The sequence below is a fragment of the Sceloporus occidentalis genome, unplaced genomic scaffold (assembly GCF_023333645.1).
Source record: "Sceloporus occidentalis isolate IW3139 unplaced genomic scaffold, rSceOcc1.0.p SCAF_152, whole genome shotgun sequence".
NCBI lineage: Eukaryota > Metazoa > Chordata > Lepidosauria > Squamata > Phrynosomatidae > Sceloporus > Sceloporus occidentalis.
The window spans coordinates 1459640-1478642 of NW_028317132.1; the positions used below are offsets into that span (position 1 = coordinate 1459640).

General features: G+C 40.0%; 1 protein-coding gene across 1 annotated transcript in view; it reads right to left on the bottom strand.

Moving 5' to 3' along the window:
* Window positions 1-19003, bottom strand: part of WDFY4 (WDFY family member 4) — a 171677-nt gene that overhangs the window by 77100 nt on the left and 75574 nt on the right. The window contains exons 24-28 of the mRNA XM_089500353.1: window positions 16137-16262; window positions 13181-13339; window positions 9562-9729; window positions 2762-2885; window positions 483-622 (exon numbers count right to left, since the gene is read on the bottom strand). Coding sequence (XP_089356479.1) covers window positions 483-622; window positions 2762-2885; window positions 9562-9729; window positions 13181-13339; window positions 16137-16262 — 717 coding nt within the window. The remainder of the gene's footprint in view (window positions 1-482; window positions 623-2761; window positions 2886-9561; window positions 9730-13180; window positions 13340-16136; window positions 16263-19003) is intronic.

A 19003-nucleotide genomic window follows, 5' to 3' on the forward strand; every position in this document is an offset into this window, starting at 1 on the left:
TCATCGCTGTATTTAATAATTCATTTATTCTGAATTTCTCCAAGTATTGAAGGTAGGGTTTTAGCATCTCTCACTGGGGTTGCAGATGTTTGAAGAGGTGTACATCAGTTTAAGTTTATCAGTAAAAAAAAAAAATATTGCAAACCCATTGCAAATGAAATGCTTCAATTAAAAAATACAAGGAACTGTAAAGAATGTTCCATCCCCCTGCAGGAAATCCTTTTTCACATGTACATACTTCCAATGACTATGCTCCGTACTAGGTTCTGTGTTAGTGAGGGGTAGCAGACCAGGGCAATTTTTGCTTAATCCTATAAAACATATTTATTTCAAAATTAGGATAGGAGGGAGGCAGGAATTAAATGTGTTTAAGAGCAGTGATCCCACAATAGTTTCCCTTTTGAGGTGCACTATATAATGGTAGTTCTTTGGATAGAGGGTACTAGCAATTCATATGACTCATACTAAAAGAGTTGTCTTACAGCCGTGATTTGCTTGACGAAGAATATCAGAATCTCACAGGGATCAGTCATAAAGACCCCCCAGTGCATCTTCTCTAGAAGTTTTTGGCTGAAATACGAAAGGTTTGCAATGGCTGGGCCGGAAGGGAAATCACTTGTACCTGTGTCTCAAAATATAATGTAATAAAGAGAAAGATATTGTTAAGATATTGTTAACAAAAGAGATCAAACTAACAATTGTTGCGCTTGTTACATAAAAGCAAAGTGAGCATACAATTATAAGCATTCTTTCCTTTCCTTCATTTCTCTACAAGTTACAAAATAATTTACAAATATTTAAATAGATACACAATAATCAGCCAACTAGGAAAATGTGATCAGGTGCATGCTGGATGATGCCTTCTCCCCAAATATACAACATATACATTAAAAATAAAAATTAAATGCCTTTCTGGGCCTAGAAAGTTTTGTCCTCTGAAGTGATTAAAAATTCAGGAGGGCGTTTTATCTCTGGATAAGTAAAAATTAAATAGTTCAATTTATTCCTACAGTAAGTAAAGTGCCAGGAAACAGATGACCAAATACACAAACCCGGACAAGCTCTGCCACACCGACACCGAAACACACGCACCAGGACAGTCTCTGCCACACAACATACTAATCATTTTTATGGTCTTTGGTTTCTTTTTAGACAGATCTCCCATATAAGACCACATAGACATTTTTTATAGGTAATATATGCTTTGATTCTATTACCACCAGTGACTACTAGCAATGGTTTCAATTACAAAGTCTTCAGTTCGGAAGCAAACAAATGCCGGAGCCAACATGCAATAACATGCCCCACCTAGTAAATTAATGGGCAAAAAAATCAATGTGAAGAGCCAGTGCAGTTGCTACTCCCTGGCAAGGGGGTACTAATCACCTAAGAGGCTCATCTACCCCCTGGACCTGCCATCCTAGGCTACAGAGACCATGTAATGGTCAGACATGCTTAGTCTTCAGACCAATACATCAGACATGCTTAGTCTTCAGACCATTACAACAGACATGCTTAGTGTTCAGACCAGACCTCTGTTTTTTCCACATCTTCCTCCTCTGAACAGCACACGCTGTCACTCTCCCCAGCTACACACACAAAACCCCAGGAATGACAATGAACCTATGGCAGCCCTTAAAATCAAGTGGACGAGGCTACCAATTCCTAGTAACATGCCTCCTTTTAAAAATAAAAAGCGGAAGAAGCCATTTGTAACTATGAAACTTGCCGAGAAGGAGCAGGACAAATACGCTCAGATGGTCATTACTTTAGGTCAAGGCAAGTGTGACATACAATTCCTACAATGGCAAGATCACTTTTCAGATCTCCCTCTAAAACCCCTTTTTTGCCTTTAATCATATTTGTTTGCACTGTATTCCTAGACACACAGTTGGGAATTAAAGCAAAGTGTATAACTTTTGGAAAGCAAATGATGGCATTGGTATCAAGAATAGGAAAAACACCTAGAAACATGCAGTTAGGCCTGAGACGGGACAGACAAAAGTTCTGAAGACCTCTAGAACCATACTCAATCTTTAGGTAAGTAAGATTATATTATTATATATGCTGTATAAGACATTTATTGATCAATATGGTTAGGCCAAGAAAAAGCATTAAAGTGCCAAGTCTTTTCTACTCTTTCCTATGTTTCAAGAGTTTTTATTTAATGAAGTAGTTGTCTCATACTGTTGGAAGCTCCATATTGGCTTAGACAGTGATGCCAGTGTAGATGCAATAAAAGCTACGGCTTGGTTACTTACAGCCACTGGAGCAATAGCCTAATTTGAAATATTTTTTTAAAATATTTAGTTTCTTTCATTTAAAATTGAGAAACCACTTAGAGATAGAAAAAAAACTGCAAAATGTGTGTTTCTTAAGAATTTTCTAAACAAATTGTTTTCCGGTTCATTTGGATATTATATCCATCATATGCATTTATATACTATATGCATAAGTTTTTTGTTGTTAACTTAATCTGTAGCAATGATGCAACTATTTTGACATATTTGCAATATGTATATACATTGGGAAATTGCAGTTTTTGGGGTTGTGTATGTTTGGTTACATTAGTCATAAAATTATAGGGGTGAATGTAGTTATTTACCAAATATTGTAACTTTGTATTGAATAGTCTGCCATGCAATCAATAACAATACAGTAAAATATTGCAAACTGCTGATGTCCTCTAATTTGAAATATTCGGTAATATTAAAAATCATGATTTTTATACACCCTGGTACTGAAGAAATGCACTGCTCACCTAATAGCTCAGAGTACTGGCTCTCTCCTCTCTGGCTGATTGAGCAGAATATTTCCATACCACACTGTAGGATCTCCGTTTGGAACCGATTACCACATTCACTACTGCCATCTGTCAGTTGTGTCTAGAAAGACAAGTTGAATGAGTGATTCATTTTAATGTATTTTGGTATTGTGCTTACAATGTAGAAAGTAATTAGTTAATAAACGTGGTGGCCTAATGGATTACGTGTCTAAAAAGTTTATAGTTAAGCAGCTTGTCTATATTTGTAGGAAGTTGTTTAATAATCAACTATATCATGACTCAAGCTGCTTATACTGCTCACCCTTAACACTCATTTGTTTTAAGCAAATTAAGAGGGAATTTAGCAGGAAAGCTTTTAATTCAACTCTTTGAATTCACTATGCATCAATATGCATGCACAACACAAAAAATATGGGTTTAGGGCTCAGAAGGGCTGCTTTCTGAAATTGGAAACAAATATGTAGGCGAGTCTTTTATGGCCTGAATAACTTTAGATGGGTTCATAGAGATACAGAGTTATTTAACAGATGTTCTGCTGAAGACATTCAATTTGTCAGGAGAAAAGTATATTTACAATGATACCATTTATTGGGTTAATTGCAAGCTTTCAAGACCAAGCTGTTAGGTCCCTTCCTAAAACTGCTAAAACCAAATTTCCTAAATACAAAAGCACTGTTCACAGGTTTACAAAAAGGTAAAATAAACACATAGGTATCGGAGGAAGTAAAACCATTTTACACATGCCAGATCCATGAAGGTGTTAAATGCTAGCAGGAATAAATTGGTTGTAGTAATTCAGTGTTTGTGAGAAGATTATTAATTTTTAAGGTTATTTCGGGAATTTAATTCGCAATCTCTATTAGACTAGTGAGTAGGGAATTAAACTGACATATCAGTTTGACCTCCCATATTTGTCTCTTCCTCTGAGTGCAGAACAATCCCATTAGTACTAAGAGCTGTGTCAAGGTTGACGGAAATGCTGCCCAACAGATGTATCTACCGTATTTGCTCGGTTATAAGATGAGGTTTTTTCAGCGCAAATGCTCTGAAAAATACCCCTCGTCTTATATTCAAGGATGTTTTATAATCAGGCCTCAAATAGAGATCTGACTATAAGACTAAGGGGACCTGGATCCTCCTCTCTGGCAGACGGTGAACGTCTGCACGATGTGCGCAGACAACCTCCGCTGCTGCTGAGGCTTCTATGGCGACGTGACGTGACCTTTTGGTGCGCCACTATAGAAGCACCGGCGGAAGTCCTGGCCAGCAGCAGCAAAGGTTGTTTACGCGCAGCGTGTAGACATCCACCGGCTGCCCCCACTCTACACCAGGGATCCTGGCGGATGGGGCAAGTCTAGGGATGCATTGGTAAGTCGGGGGGCATATAGGGGTTTAAGGCATATTAGGCAAGCAGAGTGGCAAATGGGGGATATCTGGATATATGGGGGCATATCTGGGAGCAATTTGGCAAATAAAAGGAAATAAAATTAAAAAAAAATTCTCATAGTCTATTAAATATGAAAAAAAGTTTACGTGTGGATATTTACTAATAAAACTTTTTTCCTATAGGGTAGTCTTATATTCAGGCTTTTTCTAAATTAATATTCAAATTTTGGGGGGTTGATGTCTGTGGCAAATTAAACCGTTTGTGTAAAGCTTGGCCCATTTCTCCCACATACATAGCTGTACATTTCACATACACCACGTTAGACGATTTGCATGAAAAACAGCCATTGATTTTGTGGTGCAAGTGTGAGCATAGCATTAGCATTTTATCTGTGCTGTGGAACAGGTCTTAGATTTTTTTTGTTGGCAGGGAGAGGTACCATTTGCTGTTTTTCTGTGAAGGGTCCTCCTGGTGGGGGATGTGGGAATGTTGTCCGAAGTCTTTCATCGGTGTGTAGGACTGCTTCTAAGTCCCTCAAAATCTTTGGTAGGGCTTCCATTTGTGGATTGTAGGTTACCACTAATGGTACTTGATCTCTCTTTTGTGGCTGCTGATATCTTAGAAGGTTTTCTCAGGCAAAATAAATTTCTGTATTTGAAAGTCTGATTTTTTTACTGTACCATGGGTGATGAACGCCTTCCTGAGATTCTAAAATTGTTTGCATCACTCTGTAGAATCCAAACAGATACAATTATATCTGGTGTAGATGATTGAGTTTCTGGTATGTCTGGGATGCAAACTTGTGTTTCAGGTAGGTTAGTTTATCTGAATACACTTGCTCTCAATGTAAATGGTAGTGTCTACATTTTAGTTTGCTTGTGTGGGAGTAGCTCAGTTTCAAGTTTATGTTGGGATGAAAGGTATTATAGTCTTCATGAAACCTGAGTCTATGAAACGGAAATATACCAGTGGTTTGGTGTGGCAAGTGGAGATGCAGTCCTCTTCCAGTTTGGCCATGAACAGATTAGCATATTGTGGTGCTATTCGTGTGCCCTCATTGCAGTCCTCATTCTTTGGTGATAAAAGTCCTGTCCAAATATGTAGTAGTTGTGGTTGAGTATAAACTGTATTAGTTGTGTTATGGGTTTCCTGTAACTGTAACAATGTGGAATGTTGGTGTACAGGGATTTTACATCAATGGTAGCAATAATGGTGCCTTCAGGAACTGTGCCTATGTTGGCAAGTTTGTTAATGATTAAGAAAAAGGATTAATAAAAGCACACAGACAACTTTCTAAACCAAAACACTCAAGAAAACCATAAAAGGACTGCAACAGGCAGAAGGTCTGATGCCAAAAGACCCCAAAGTGGGCTCCTTCTATATGCTATAAACAAAAACAAAAAACTAGAAAAACACCAAACTGTAGTGAATTGTGTAAAACAGTATATGCCACAGCATGCCAAAAACAATGCAAAACAATGATGCAGAGAAAACGATCCAATGCGACCGCCAAACTGAACACAATCGAAATAACTCCACCAAAATCCTTTAAGGAAAAGACTTCATTAGGTGGCAATAAACATGTGGGGACAATCAGCAGGGAGATTGGTTTCTCGCTCTCCTCCCTGTGATCCCCCTGCCCCAATCACACTGTGATCTCTATGCAAGTCCCCACAGACTTGCATAGAGATCACAGTGTCTATGCCTCATCGGAGAGATCGGATATCCCAACAGTGTCTGGACAGACCCTACAGGGGATATCCTGTCCTCCAATGACCTTCCTGCTGACGTCAGCAGTGAGGCTACCCAGAAGGGGATTCCTGATTGGGCATTTAAAAATGTAAGTTGTTACATGAGAACGGGCAGCAGAAAGCCACATACTGGTAGGTCCATAGGCCTAAGTTATGGTTAAGTAGGAATTCAACTGCTTTTAGCAAAAAATTAATGTAGGGCGACCGAATACCCTGAAAAATTATTCAGAAAATACTCTAAAGCGGATGTATCTTTGTCATGAGGTATTGAGGAATAAAGAGCACTGACATCCAGCGTTACCCACCCTATCCCTCATCACATGTATCCCTTTAAATTGGTAACCAAGGGTTGGAGATATGTATCCACCCATTCTGACAAACCTTCTCCCAATTCCTGCCACCATGGGCTGTCCTGATGGATTAACCATAGAGTTATGTAATTTGGACATATGACAAAATAGGGGCAACACTGCATGTGTTAAAGCTTCATATTTTTGTAGTATCCCCTGGCTTAACCCTGAAGGAACCAGCTCCTTTATTGTATTAGAAAACCATTAAACAGGCATAGGTATTTGGGTCCTCAAGCTGTCTAATGGCTTCCGCTTTATAATCTGTGGTGTTTAATACTACCACATTGCCTCCTTTGTCCGATATTTTCTACTACTGTTAGATTGAAATATGGACTGTGCTCTAAACCACTACAATTTGTAGTTTTCCTATTTTGTTTTTTGTTCATTCAGCTAATTTAACCAGATCTTGTTCTATCAATTTCTGAAAACTATTCTCTGCTTGGCCTCTAACAAATATCGGATTATGAGGATGTTCTAATTGTAACTCCTCTAGAGTCTCTAATCTCCCTAAAGGGTTGTGCTGGTTGTATACGATTACAACTGACTGTGTGTCTGGTTTTTTTTTTATTAACTAAAAATTCTGTGGTATCTCTGGAAATTACTGAAGAGATATTGTCACAATGGCTCTCATTTGTACTATCCATCTCATCAACTGGTTGCCTGCTTGTTTGGATCATATTTAAATCTGGCAATGATGTATATTAACTGAAATAAGTTGATGTTGCTAACTCTTCATTCTTTTTATCATAAAAGTACTTTAACGTTAAATCTCTTATAAACTTATTAACATCAATTAGTGTCTCAAATAAGTCAAAGTCCACTGACGGAGAGAGAATGAAAGATCTCTTAACAAAATGTCCTCTTGTGTAGATGAAAATCGGATAAATTAACCGCTGTTTGTGTATTTTCCGGATTTTTGTGTAGGCATAAAGATGATCTGTTTTTGTAATTTGTTCTTCCCTGTTTTTTGCTGGTTGAGACTCCGAAAAACTGCATCATGTTTTAGAAAATCATGGTCTGGGCAAGGTGTTAAATTCTCCTTCAGATGACCTATTATTATACCGTATTGGCTCGAATATAGGCTGCACTTTTTTCCCCCACTTTAAGTCTTTAAAGTGGGGGTGCGGCCTATATTCGGGGTCTAGCGGTTAGGGTTAGGATACAGATCCCCCGCCCGGGGATACAGATCCCCGATACGCCTAGACAGCCTCCCCTGCCAGGACTTTCCACGGGGGGGGTGCCGGCACGGGAGATTGTCTAAGCGCATCGTGCGGACGGTCACCGGCTGCCGGTGACCGTCCGCACGATGCGTTTTACCTCTGCCCCCAAGACTTACCAGAGGAGACTCCCGGGTGTCTTGCGGGGCCGGCGGGGGACATCTACGCAATACGCATATACAACTTCCGGTGCCGGCACATCAGCTGAGTGCCGGCACCGGAAGTTGTGTATGTGTATTGCGTAGATGTCCCCCGCCGGCCCCGCAAGACACCCGGGAGTCTCCTCTGGTAAGTCGGGGGGGGGGGGGTAGAGTGGCAGCATATCTCGGGGGGGGGGGAGGACAGTGGCAGCATATCTCGGGCGGAGGAGGAGGAGGAGGACAGTGGCAGCATATCTTGGGGGGGGACAGTGGCAGCATATTTCAGAGGGGGAGGACAGTGGCAGCATATCTCGGGGGGGAGGACAGTGGCAGCATATCTCGGGGGGGGAGACAGAGTGGCATCATGTTTTTTTGGTGCTTTTTTAAAGAAAAAAACTTTTTCTTTAAAAAAGCACCAAACTTTTAGGGTGCGGCCTATATACGGGGGCGGCCTATATCCGAGCCAATACGGTAATACTTCTTGCGTGGTTGCCATTTATACACATCACCTCACACATCAATTTTAATAATCCACCTCTGTTGAGTTCTTGGGATTCGTGTTAACTCCAGGGAGCATCAAGATGGATCCCAAAAGGTATCAGCCATCTTGGACTGGCCCGTTCCTACCTCCACTAAAGCCGTACAGAAATTCGTTGGTTTTTTTTAACTTCTGTAGAAAATTCATTAAAGGCTTCTCCAGGTTCATCGCTCCCATCACCAAGAAACATGTACCGTTTGTTTGGTCCCCTCAAGCACAGCAAGGTTTTGATAAATTAAAGCAACGTTTCACCTCGGCTACTATCCTCGTCCTACCTGACCCTAAGAAACCATTTGTTGTGTAGATGCCTCAGAGACTACAGCAGGTGCCATCTTGTCCCAACCAAAATGGCACACTTCGTTTCCACAACAGGATTACCTACTGCTTCTGAGACTGCTGATATTTTCATCAAAGAGATCTTCCGTCTTCATGGTATCCCACAGACTATCCTCTCTGACTGTGTTGTTCAATTTACCTCTCACTTCTGGTCTGCCTTTTGTCGTGGTTTGGGCATACAAAGACTCCTGTCATCCGCATATCATCCTCAAACCAATGGACAGACACAGCGAACTGACCAAACCCTAGAGCAATATCTCCGTTGTTATGTCACCCACCTTCAAGATGACTGGCTTTCCCTGCTACCAACAGCAGAGTTTGCCTATAACAATCACTTACATAGTTCCATCGGCATGTCACCCTTCAAGGCCAATGGTTATCATCCATTCTTTATTCCACAACATAATGCAGTACACCTGTGGAGGGGAGGTAACACCTGTAATCCCCATTAAGTATCCACCAATGAAGGCCACATACAGAACTAATGAACCAAGTGCTATGGATTCACCCCTGCCTGGTAACCAATCCAGTACGGAGCTTGTTCAACACAGGGGAAGAGTAGATACCTGCAGCACTATAAAAAACCCTCCAACTGTGAACACTTTACTCCATTGGTATGTCAGTGGACTACCGTTTACTCTGATCGCTGCCTGCCCCTGACCTATTGATTTGTTTACTGATACCTCTTTGGACTATCCTCTGCTCTTAACACTCCCAGCCCAATCCTGACAATAATGTACTTGGGATGTAAAAATACAAAAAAAAATATAGCATCGATGGACAGTTGTGGATACCCATCTCCAGTAGCATATTGGCATTCTGGAGATAATTTTGAAAAAGGCTACTAAAATGGTAAAATAGAGAGGGCATACGATGGAAACATTTAAATACATAAAGTGCTGATGGTTGTTACAGGCTGTCAAATTCTGTGTTTCTATTATAAAGATTCTTCCCTGGCAAATACTTAATTCAAATCAGCAAATGTATTGCGGTTATTTAAATCTGTAAATGATAAAGTAATTCTGGTATTAACAAAGAGGTAAGCTGAATGTATGACCTCCAGCAGATATTCAAAGAGATGATCTTGCTTCAGAATCGGGATGGTGTTCAGGCTGTCATGAAGAATGTGATACATAAGCTCTTGGATTGCTTTCCGTACAGACTGGCAATGCCGATGCTGTTTCACTTTCACTGGATCTTGATTTTCCTCCTCAGCAACAGAATACTACAACAGGAGAAACATAAAAAAAAAATAGATAAAGGACCGTTTTCATAAAACCCAACAAAATGTTCTAGTTCATACATAATATAATGTATCCAGACAGCTGCATAATAGTCATCTGTATGTGTCCTAGTTCTGTTATCTTAACAAATGCATTGACTCCTTATCATACTGCCAATGATAAACAATAGAAGAGCTCAGTCTTAGTTACACTGACTAATGAACACCTATGGAGAAAAGGGTTTCATTGGATGCTCAAATAAAACTATTTTTTTTTCATTGGACATTTTTAAGTAGGCCTTGGTTATCCAGATGAGAACATTTATTAAACTATATCAACCTATGGAAGCTGAGATTGGTGACTGCATTTGGCAATTTATATTTCCCCCATTAAGTGGTAACAGATCCAAACAACATGAATTTAAATTTATTTTTCCCAAACATATAAGGTGATTTTTTTTTGAATCAAGTGTAATCAAGGGTTTCTTCTATTCAAAGAATTTTAACTAAAATGATTAACATTGTTCTGACATAATTATTTATTGTTGTATCCCTAGCTATTCAATATTATATCTGAATGAATAAAAATGAGAAGGAGGTAGCACTAATAACAATAACTGATCCCATGGAACCAGTGTTCCTGGATTACAAGTGACATGAGAGGGAGCATTAAAGCTACACTTGAATAACTTTTAACATATAACAGTTGTTACCTGTCGCCCCAAGGAATTTCTAGGATGAGTTATTTTATTGAAGGACTACCCAAATAAATTGTTTACTACAGGATACTCAGACCCCAAAAATTAGATGTATGGGCTTGTTTGATGGAGCCTTACCCAATGTCAAAACACTTCTAGACAAACATTGGGCAATATAAAGATCTGATCTCTCACTCAAAAGTAATTCCTAAAAAACAGCAATTACATAACAAAAAAGGTTAAAATATTAGAGCCATAGTGGTTCACTGCTAATTTTTAGAACCAAAGGTATGTTAAATGCGACCATTGTAAGGCTGGCAAATATACAGTTGCAGGAATAAGTATGTGAACCCTTTGGAATTAGTTCGATTTCTGCATACATACAAATGATCTACTTCAGCTAATAACACACAAGCAATCATACATTTTCATGCCTTCACATTGAACAGACCATGTAAACATTCACAGTTTAGGGTGGAAAAGGTATCCCTAGGCTAACAAACTCTTCAAAAGCACCTGAAGTTAGTTAATTTGGAGTTTAATTCTGTTATTTACAAGAAGCATTGCCTGATGAGAACCATTTCTTGAACAAAATAGTGACTGCCAGACCACAGTGCGCAATGCTCACTGAAGTTAAGAAGAACCCAGGAGTGTCGGCTAAAGAAACGTTCTAACATCTCTGTTGATCAGTCTACTATACCCAACAACAATGAACAGTGAACATTGTGCAACAACTACAGATAAAGATTGGGGTTGCTGCCGCAAAAGCCCGGGCAACCAAAAACTAAATCCAAGGGTTGGCATAAGTTTTCCACTGTGCATTGTAAATGGTTACAGGGTGTGTTTTATAAATGTGTCATTAGTTGAAGCAGGCTGTTTGTTTATTGTTATGACTGAATATCAAAGAGCTCACATACACTATATATAATCAAAGATATCCAGACACCCCTCCTAATTTTTGAGTTCATGTGTTTCAGTTCACAGCAACCAATTGCTAATAGGTCTATAAAAGAGCTCAGTGATATTGTGGTATTGTTTGTTTGTGAAATTACTGTCCTGCTACATCCACTGTAAGTGCTATTATTGTGAAGTGGAAGTATTTTGGAGTAACAACAGCTAAGCTATGAAGCAGTAGGCCACTCACACTCACAGAGCAGGGCCGCCAAGTGCTGAAGCATGCATTGTGTAAAAATTGCCTTTTCTCTGTAGCATCACTAAACATCGAGTTTCAAACTGCCTGGAAGCAACATTGGCCCAAGCAATGTGCATCAGGAGCTTGACTAAATGGGTTTTCATGGTGGAGCAGCTGCACACAAGCTAAAGATCACTATGGAGCTTGCCATGGCTATGCTTGCCATTGCGCGTAGTGATCTTCGGCTTGGGTGCAGTTGCCCGGCCACAAAATCCCATTTCATGAAGCTTCCAGCACACAGTGTTTCTGCTAATGTTGCTTACAGAGGCAGTTTGGAACTCTGTAATGAGCTATGCTACAAAGCAGAGGACTGCACTGGGAGGCGGGTCCCGCGGGTCCCGTGGGACCCGCCAAAAAACTTGCGGGCGCGGGCGGTCTTGCTGGGGCTGCGGGCGGGAGCGGGCGGTCAGGCACTGTACCTGCGGGTCCCGGTAATCCCGCGCAGTCCCGCAAGGCTGCCTTCTTGCTGCTCCCTTACAGTGTCTCCTAGCTTGCTCCGCCCAGGAACAAAACGGAGTCACGTGATGTGACGTCACTTCCTGTGACTCCGCCTTGTTCCTGGGCGGAGCAAGAGAAGAGACGCCGTGAGGGAACAACTCGAGGGCAGCCGCGCGGGACTGCGCGGGAAATCAGGTAAGGAGGCGGGCATGATTGGCCACAAATGTGGCGGGAGCGGGCGGGATTGGCCACAAATGTGGCGGGAGCGGACGGGAGCGGCACACCCAGATTGCGGGAGCGGGCGGGAGCGGGATTAAAAACCGCGGGAGCGGGCGGGAGCGGGATTAAAAAAGTAGTCCCGCGCAGGGCTCTACTACAAAGGACATGCAATTTTTACACAATTCAGCATTCAGTGGGCCCACACTGTGAGCCTGCGTGATCTACTGGTTTGTGGCTTTGGACACATCCACTTCCCAATAATAGTACTTACAGTGGAAAAGGGAAGATCTAGCAAGGCAGAAACGTCACTAACCAACTTGGGGCAAAGGTGGCATCATACGACAGTGACATGTATAAAGCCACTAAGCTGTTCAGTACGACCTATTCTAAAGCCATTATTTGTCTATGGAGGTGGCATGTCTATGTACTTAATTTGATATGCTTGTTATCAATGGGTGTGGCTGAAACACCTAAGCTCAATAAGTAGGAGGTATAAGAAAGTCTGAAATAATGTTAGATAATTAGACACCATACAGCAGATTTAAATAAGTATAAGGTTTGTGGGCAATTGCCAGCCTGTCCCTGGTTAGCAAAGAGGCTGTTCTAGGATGTGATTGGTCTTTTCAGTCTGCCTGGCAAAACGTGGCCAAACTTTGGAGATACAGTACATTTTACTACCCTATCAGAGAAGATTGAACGGGGTAGGCCATGTAAACAAAATACTTTTCAGTGATGAAGGGGATAAAGGTTGTACTGTGAGGTACCTGGTGCATGACATCAGGTACTATTATCACATTTTGCTGGTAAATGTAATATAGATTAAACTATATGAATAAATTAAAATATATTTTAAATTATTAAAATAATAATTGGTTTAGTATTTAATGTGAAACTAAATAAGACTCACCACAATTGTTGGCTGCAACAGGAGTTTAGCCAGGATTTTGGCAAAGTCTACAGAGATCCAGAGAGGGTCATGTGGATAGTTATGATATATCGGACAGAAGAATTGCATCACACTGATAGAGAATGTCAGTATTTTGCATTTAGTTGCATCACCAATGGCCTGTGGATTAAAAAAATCAGTAACAATGAAAATATAAATTCAAGGAACATGCTGTTTATACACTGGGGATTAGAATAGCAGATTAAAAGAGATATATAGCCCAATAGTTTTAACCCCTTAAGGACCAGGCGTTTTTTTTATTTTTTGCGGTGCTCGTGTTTAGCTGTATGTTTTACCCACACGTTATATATTGGGTTTTTTTCAGAAGAAAGGTGTTTTCTTCCGATTTTCTATTTTTTTATCATATCTAGTTTACTATAAAAAAAAATAAAAAATATATCGTATTGGCTTGATTATAAGCCGCATTCCCCCACACTTTAAGTCTTTAAAGTCGGGGTGCGGCCTATAATCGTGTTTAGTGCAGGGATGCGCAATTTGTATTGCAAGACGCCCAGGACATGCAGTTACAGGAGCCGGGCCGGTGTTTTAAAAAAAAAAATCTTTTTCATTTAGCCCTGAGGCGGGAAAGTAACAGGCTTAGGGATCCAGATCCCCTCCAGTGCTGCAGGGAACCTGGATCCTCCGCTCTGTCAGCTGGTGGACGTCTGCGCAATGCGCGCAGACAACTTCCGCTGCTGCCAGCACTTCCGCCGGGGCTTCTATGACGGAGCACCGGCATAGAAGACCCAGCAGAAGTGGCGAGCAGCAGCAGAGGTTGTCTACGCGCACTGTGCGGACGTCCACCGGCTGCCCACCCGCTAGACACCAGGGAGTCTGAGGATGCATTGGTAAGACGGGGGGGCAGAGTGTCATATCTAGCAGTCAGAGTGGCATATCTGGCGGTCAGAGTGGCATATCAGGGGGGCAAAGTGTCTAATGCATAAAGCATATCAGGAGGCCGGGTGGCATATCAGGGGTTTCTGTTGCGGCGGCTGTAAGGAGAAGGGTTTTTTTTTTTTTTTTTGTTAGACTAAATTTGGAAGGCGCTAGATTACCTGAGCTGTCCTAGTTTTAGGAAATATATGGTTTTAGGGGGTTAAACTGAAATATGGGACCTCTACGTGTCTCAGATGAGACCTGGACGCAACAAACTTATGTCAAAATTTCATGTTTGAAAACTGAGATGTGCATGTTCCAATTTTGAACCCGCAGTGGCAAAGAGACATGCCCTACCAATGTATATGGGGTATTCCTGTGTTTTGGGGGTGTTTCTAAATACAAATCACAAGTTGTTTCAGTTTTATATACCCAGGAAAAAAAATACTGAAATACTGTGTTCAGATAGAATGGGTTTGTTAAAAATTAAAAAAATGAAATTTTACTGCAATGTTTAGGACAGACTGGCACGTATTTTACTTGGGGCATTTTAACACTTTTGATTTAACCATTTTAGGTTAAATCAAAAGTGTTAAAATGCCCCAAGTAAAATACTTTGGGATATCATCTTTCAAAAAATATATACTTTTGTTGAGCAGTTTTTGTTTTTCTAGCCGCTAAGATTTTTTTTAAATGTGGTATACTGGGAGTTATACCACATTTAAAAAAAATCTTGTTTAGAAACAACGATGCAGGTCATTCATATTTAACCCTGTAGGTGCCAAAATAAATGAAAATACCAGGCATGTGAGGTGTTTCCAAAAACAGGACAAACAATTTGAGGGTTTTTTTTTCATTTGCACTGGTTATATTAAGTTTTTAAGGTGAAACTGTGAAAATATTTCCTTTTTTTCCCCAATTTCCCCCACATTTTTAGATATTTTTCATACTTAATGATGGTTTATATATATAATTATTATTTCAAAAGTAAGTCCTACTTGCGCTAAAAAAAACAATATATGATTTGTGTGGGTGCACTAATTGAGAAGATTTTACAGAATTTACAGCTGAAGAAAGACATAGCAAAAACACAAACACTGCTCTGGTCTTTTAGCCCAAACGTAGTAACGAAAACCCGGTCCTGAAGGGGTTAATATGTTACAAGGCAGATGTGTTTCTGCCTGTGTTCAGTAGAGCTGGGCTTTTGGCCCTGAGATGTATGACTCCAATAAAATTTAACAGGAGTGATATCCAAGAAAATATAAGGCGGGCTCTATGTGATTAAGTTGAAGGGTGAGGACATTTTTTTTAAAAATGCATTAAAATTAATGAATGAGAAACAGAGAGGTCAGGTAAGAAAAAACAATAATTAAAAGACTTTTAGGACGTAAGACAACAAGTAAAAAAGATTATAAGTAAATCGTAGAGGTGATATTGTGATTGCTAATCTCCCAGCCCCTATAAAGTTAGATGAGGGTTAAATATAAGAAATATCCCTCTTTCTCGTAAACAGTGGAAGTCTAAGATAAATGCTAGCTGATGCCCATCCATTAGTTCTAGCTTCATATCACAGTTAATAATACTAATACTTGCTCCCCCTGCACCACTGGAGCTGTAAAATCCCATACTATGTCATCTATTATAAAGGGACGATTCGGTATATTTCACTTTCTGTAATAAAAGGCCATATTATGCAATGTTTAGTTCATTTCTGATAAGTACTTTAAATATAATTTAGCAAATAAAGCAAGTTGTACAGGGCAAACAGAACACATTTTATATGAATCCCAGAAATAGCAGAATTTGTACTGAAATTTCAGTAGGTTGTAGTCCTGATAAACGGGGACAGTATGACAGCCAACTTGACATCACAGATTTGCTAAATACACATAAAATCTAATGTTATTAATGTATCGGGGATATTCTGTTTACATAGAAGAATCACAGATTCAGTTCAGGAGATGCTGCTGTTGACTCCAATAAAGCTAGGTATACTTGTGTGCATTTTGGAGAACTTTAACAATAGTACACAACTACACACCTGACAAACCAAGGTCTTCATCATTATCAAAAGCAGAAGAGCTGCCTCTGTGCAAAGTCCATCCTGTAAGATCTTTTCAGGGTTGTGATTCTGAAACACTGTCTGCAGTTTGGCATCTAAATCACCCTGTTGTGAGACAGACCAAAGTGAATGCACCAAATCAACCAAAAAATATATAATTTACATACATTTAATATAATTACTTTTAATTTATGGTAACTTATGTTGGATTTGATGTTATGTTGGACTGCCTCAAAACAATTAGAGATTAAGCAACATTCTACAAACCCTTACTACTATCAGATAAAAGTGCTATAAGTAGATTAAAAAGAAAAATATATAAAACATGTGTGTAGCAGGACATGGTCCTGTTAATATGTGATATCTTGGTTCTCAGCAGGGCCGGCTTTAGGTGTTCAGGCGCCCTGTGAGGACTATTCCTCTGCCCCCCTATCTCACAAAAAAGAAAGGGAAAAAAAATCTACTAGTTTTAATTAAAGATTATTTATGTGCAAGTGCAAACAAGTACAATAACATATAACTGGAAACACTGGTAATAATAATATACATTAAATACAAGAAACAAAAAAAGGTAATCTTTGTAACATTTTTTTTTTTTTAAATACTGAAAAAATTGTACTCCAGAAAGCATTTCCTTGGGCCCTGCTCTACCCTCCCTAGCATGCAATTACTCCCTCCGCTCCCGACTGTGAGAGTCAGTGCAGTCTTCCCTCTTTCTGACCCTACCGTGACAGAGTCCCTTTGTCCCCTCATTCACTAAACCATACCTCTCTTTTCCTTCCTCCCTGTGAACTATAGATCAAATAAACAACACCTGTAAACAGCACTTGCATCACCTGAAAGACATGCAAACCCTATATTTGCAGGTATACATAAATAATGTAATAATGGAAACATGGCATAGCAGGTATAGAACAAAAGATTGAAAATATAGATCAAATAAATAGAATCAGACATACAAATCCTGAATGTGCAGGTATACAATAATTATGTATGGAAACATAGCATAGCAGATACAGAGCAACAGAATAACACAATTCAGGTATAGCTCAACTGGAAATCACATAGAAACTCGGCATTAAAGGTATAGATAAAAAAAACTAAATTATAGGCCAGTCCTGGCGTCCACATAGAATTTGACCAGCACCCAGATTACATACACTGTCCAGGTTTGAATTGATTTGTCACTTTAAAAGCACACGCTCTCACTCTCAAAGCCCTATTGGTCATAGATAGTAAAAACCAAACCAGGTTGTCCATTTACCTTGTTTTGATGTATAAAAAACCTTGCTGTCACTCTGGTGGTTTGGAGCCTATTTTACCCAGAGTATTACTTATTACAGGACTGGCTACCCACCCGCAGCTAGACCACCTGGTTTCTGTTACAATGTGTTATGCCAGGTAGTTTCCTTAGTGAATTTATTTTTAAAGCACTTATTTCACAGTTCTGTGCTTAGCCCCAACTGTACCAACCAAACGTGTAAGAGAGAATTACGCGGTGCGGGGAACTCTGATCTCTGACAGCCGGGGAAGGTCTGCGTGATGGACGCAGACAACCCCGCTGCTAACGGCACCTCCTTCCGGGTGCAGCGGAAGTTGCCTACGCAAATCGTGTAGACGTCTACCCGCTGCCCTGACTACACACCAGGAAGTCAGACGCACCGGTAAGTTTGGGGGGGGTTAAATGGGGGGCATAAGACGGGAGGATCCAGGTCCCCTGCAGCGCTGTGAGGGATCTGGATCTTAGTCTCATAGTCAGACCTATTTGAGGTCTGATTATAAAACGACCCCAATTATAATCCAGCAAATACGGTAGATCCAGTAGAGAAACATCATAAATAAGATATTTGCAGTCTGGAAAACGTACAAAAAACATTTTAGCCTATCAAAAAGAATTACACAAAACAAAAACTATAATGTAATACCGTTATTGTAATTGATAGAAAAATCCTTTTGTTTTTTTGAAACAACCATTAAAAAAAGTGTTCCCATTAACCTCTTAAGGATTAGGCTGTTTTTGTTTTTCTTTTGGACCCTTCATGACAAAGGCTGTTTTAACATTTTTGCAGTGCTGGTGTTTAGCTGTAATCCACCCCTTATCATATCATCTAATTTCCTATAAAAAGAAATAAATGACTTTTCTCACTTTTATTTGAAAAATCTTTTACTCATCTGCAAATGCTAATGAAAAAATATGTTAAATAGATTCTGATATTTGTATTGAGTTTAGAAATACTCAATGTTTTAATGTTTTGGGGGTTTATTTGTTATAGGTTATAGGGCAATAAGTAGCAGTTTGCTATTTCAAAACCATTTTTTTCCAAATCTGGTAATCCTGTCCCCATGTCCTACCTGGGACATCTTTGAAGCCAGCTAATTCATTTTACCCAATATTTCAATATTTTCAAAAACTAGACAGGTATTTCAAATGCTGGTATTTTAACACTTTTTACTAATTCTACTACCAGTCTTTGTCAAACTATTTTTGTTGTAGTAATATATATATATTTTCCTGCCATACAGTGGCAGTACTATCGGGGTAAAGCCTTCTTCCCGGACAAGAAGACGCTACAGCAAAGAAAGAGTTAAAAGTGAGGAACCCTCCCCCCTTACCCATAAAGCCAGGCTTACCCTGAACGAGTCAGTTTTTCTTCTTGTCCCGTTCAGGGACGGACGGTCTACGGCAGGGGATGTTTCCCCGAAGATTCCTCGAACTGGTGAGGCGCACGGGTTGCTGCCTGGGGGTCTTTATCCTCAGATTGCTCCCCAGGTGGTGAGCAGAGCGAGGTCCCCTCCGTAGCGTTGGAGTTACGGAGGGGTTTGGACGGAGCAGATTTATTTACCGG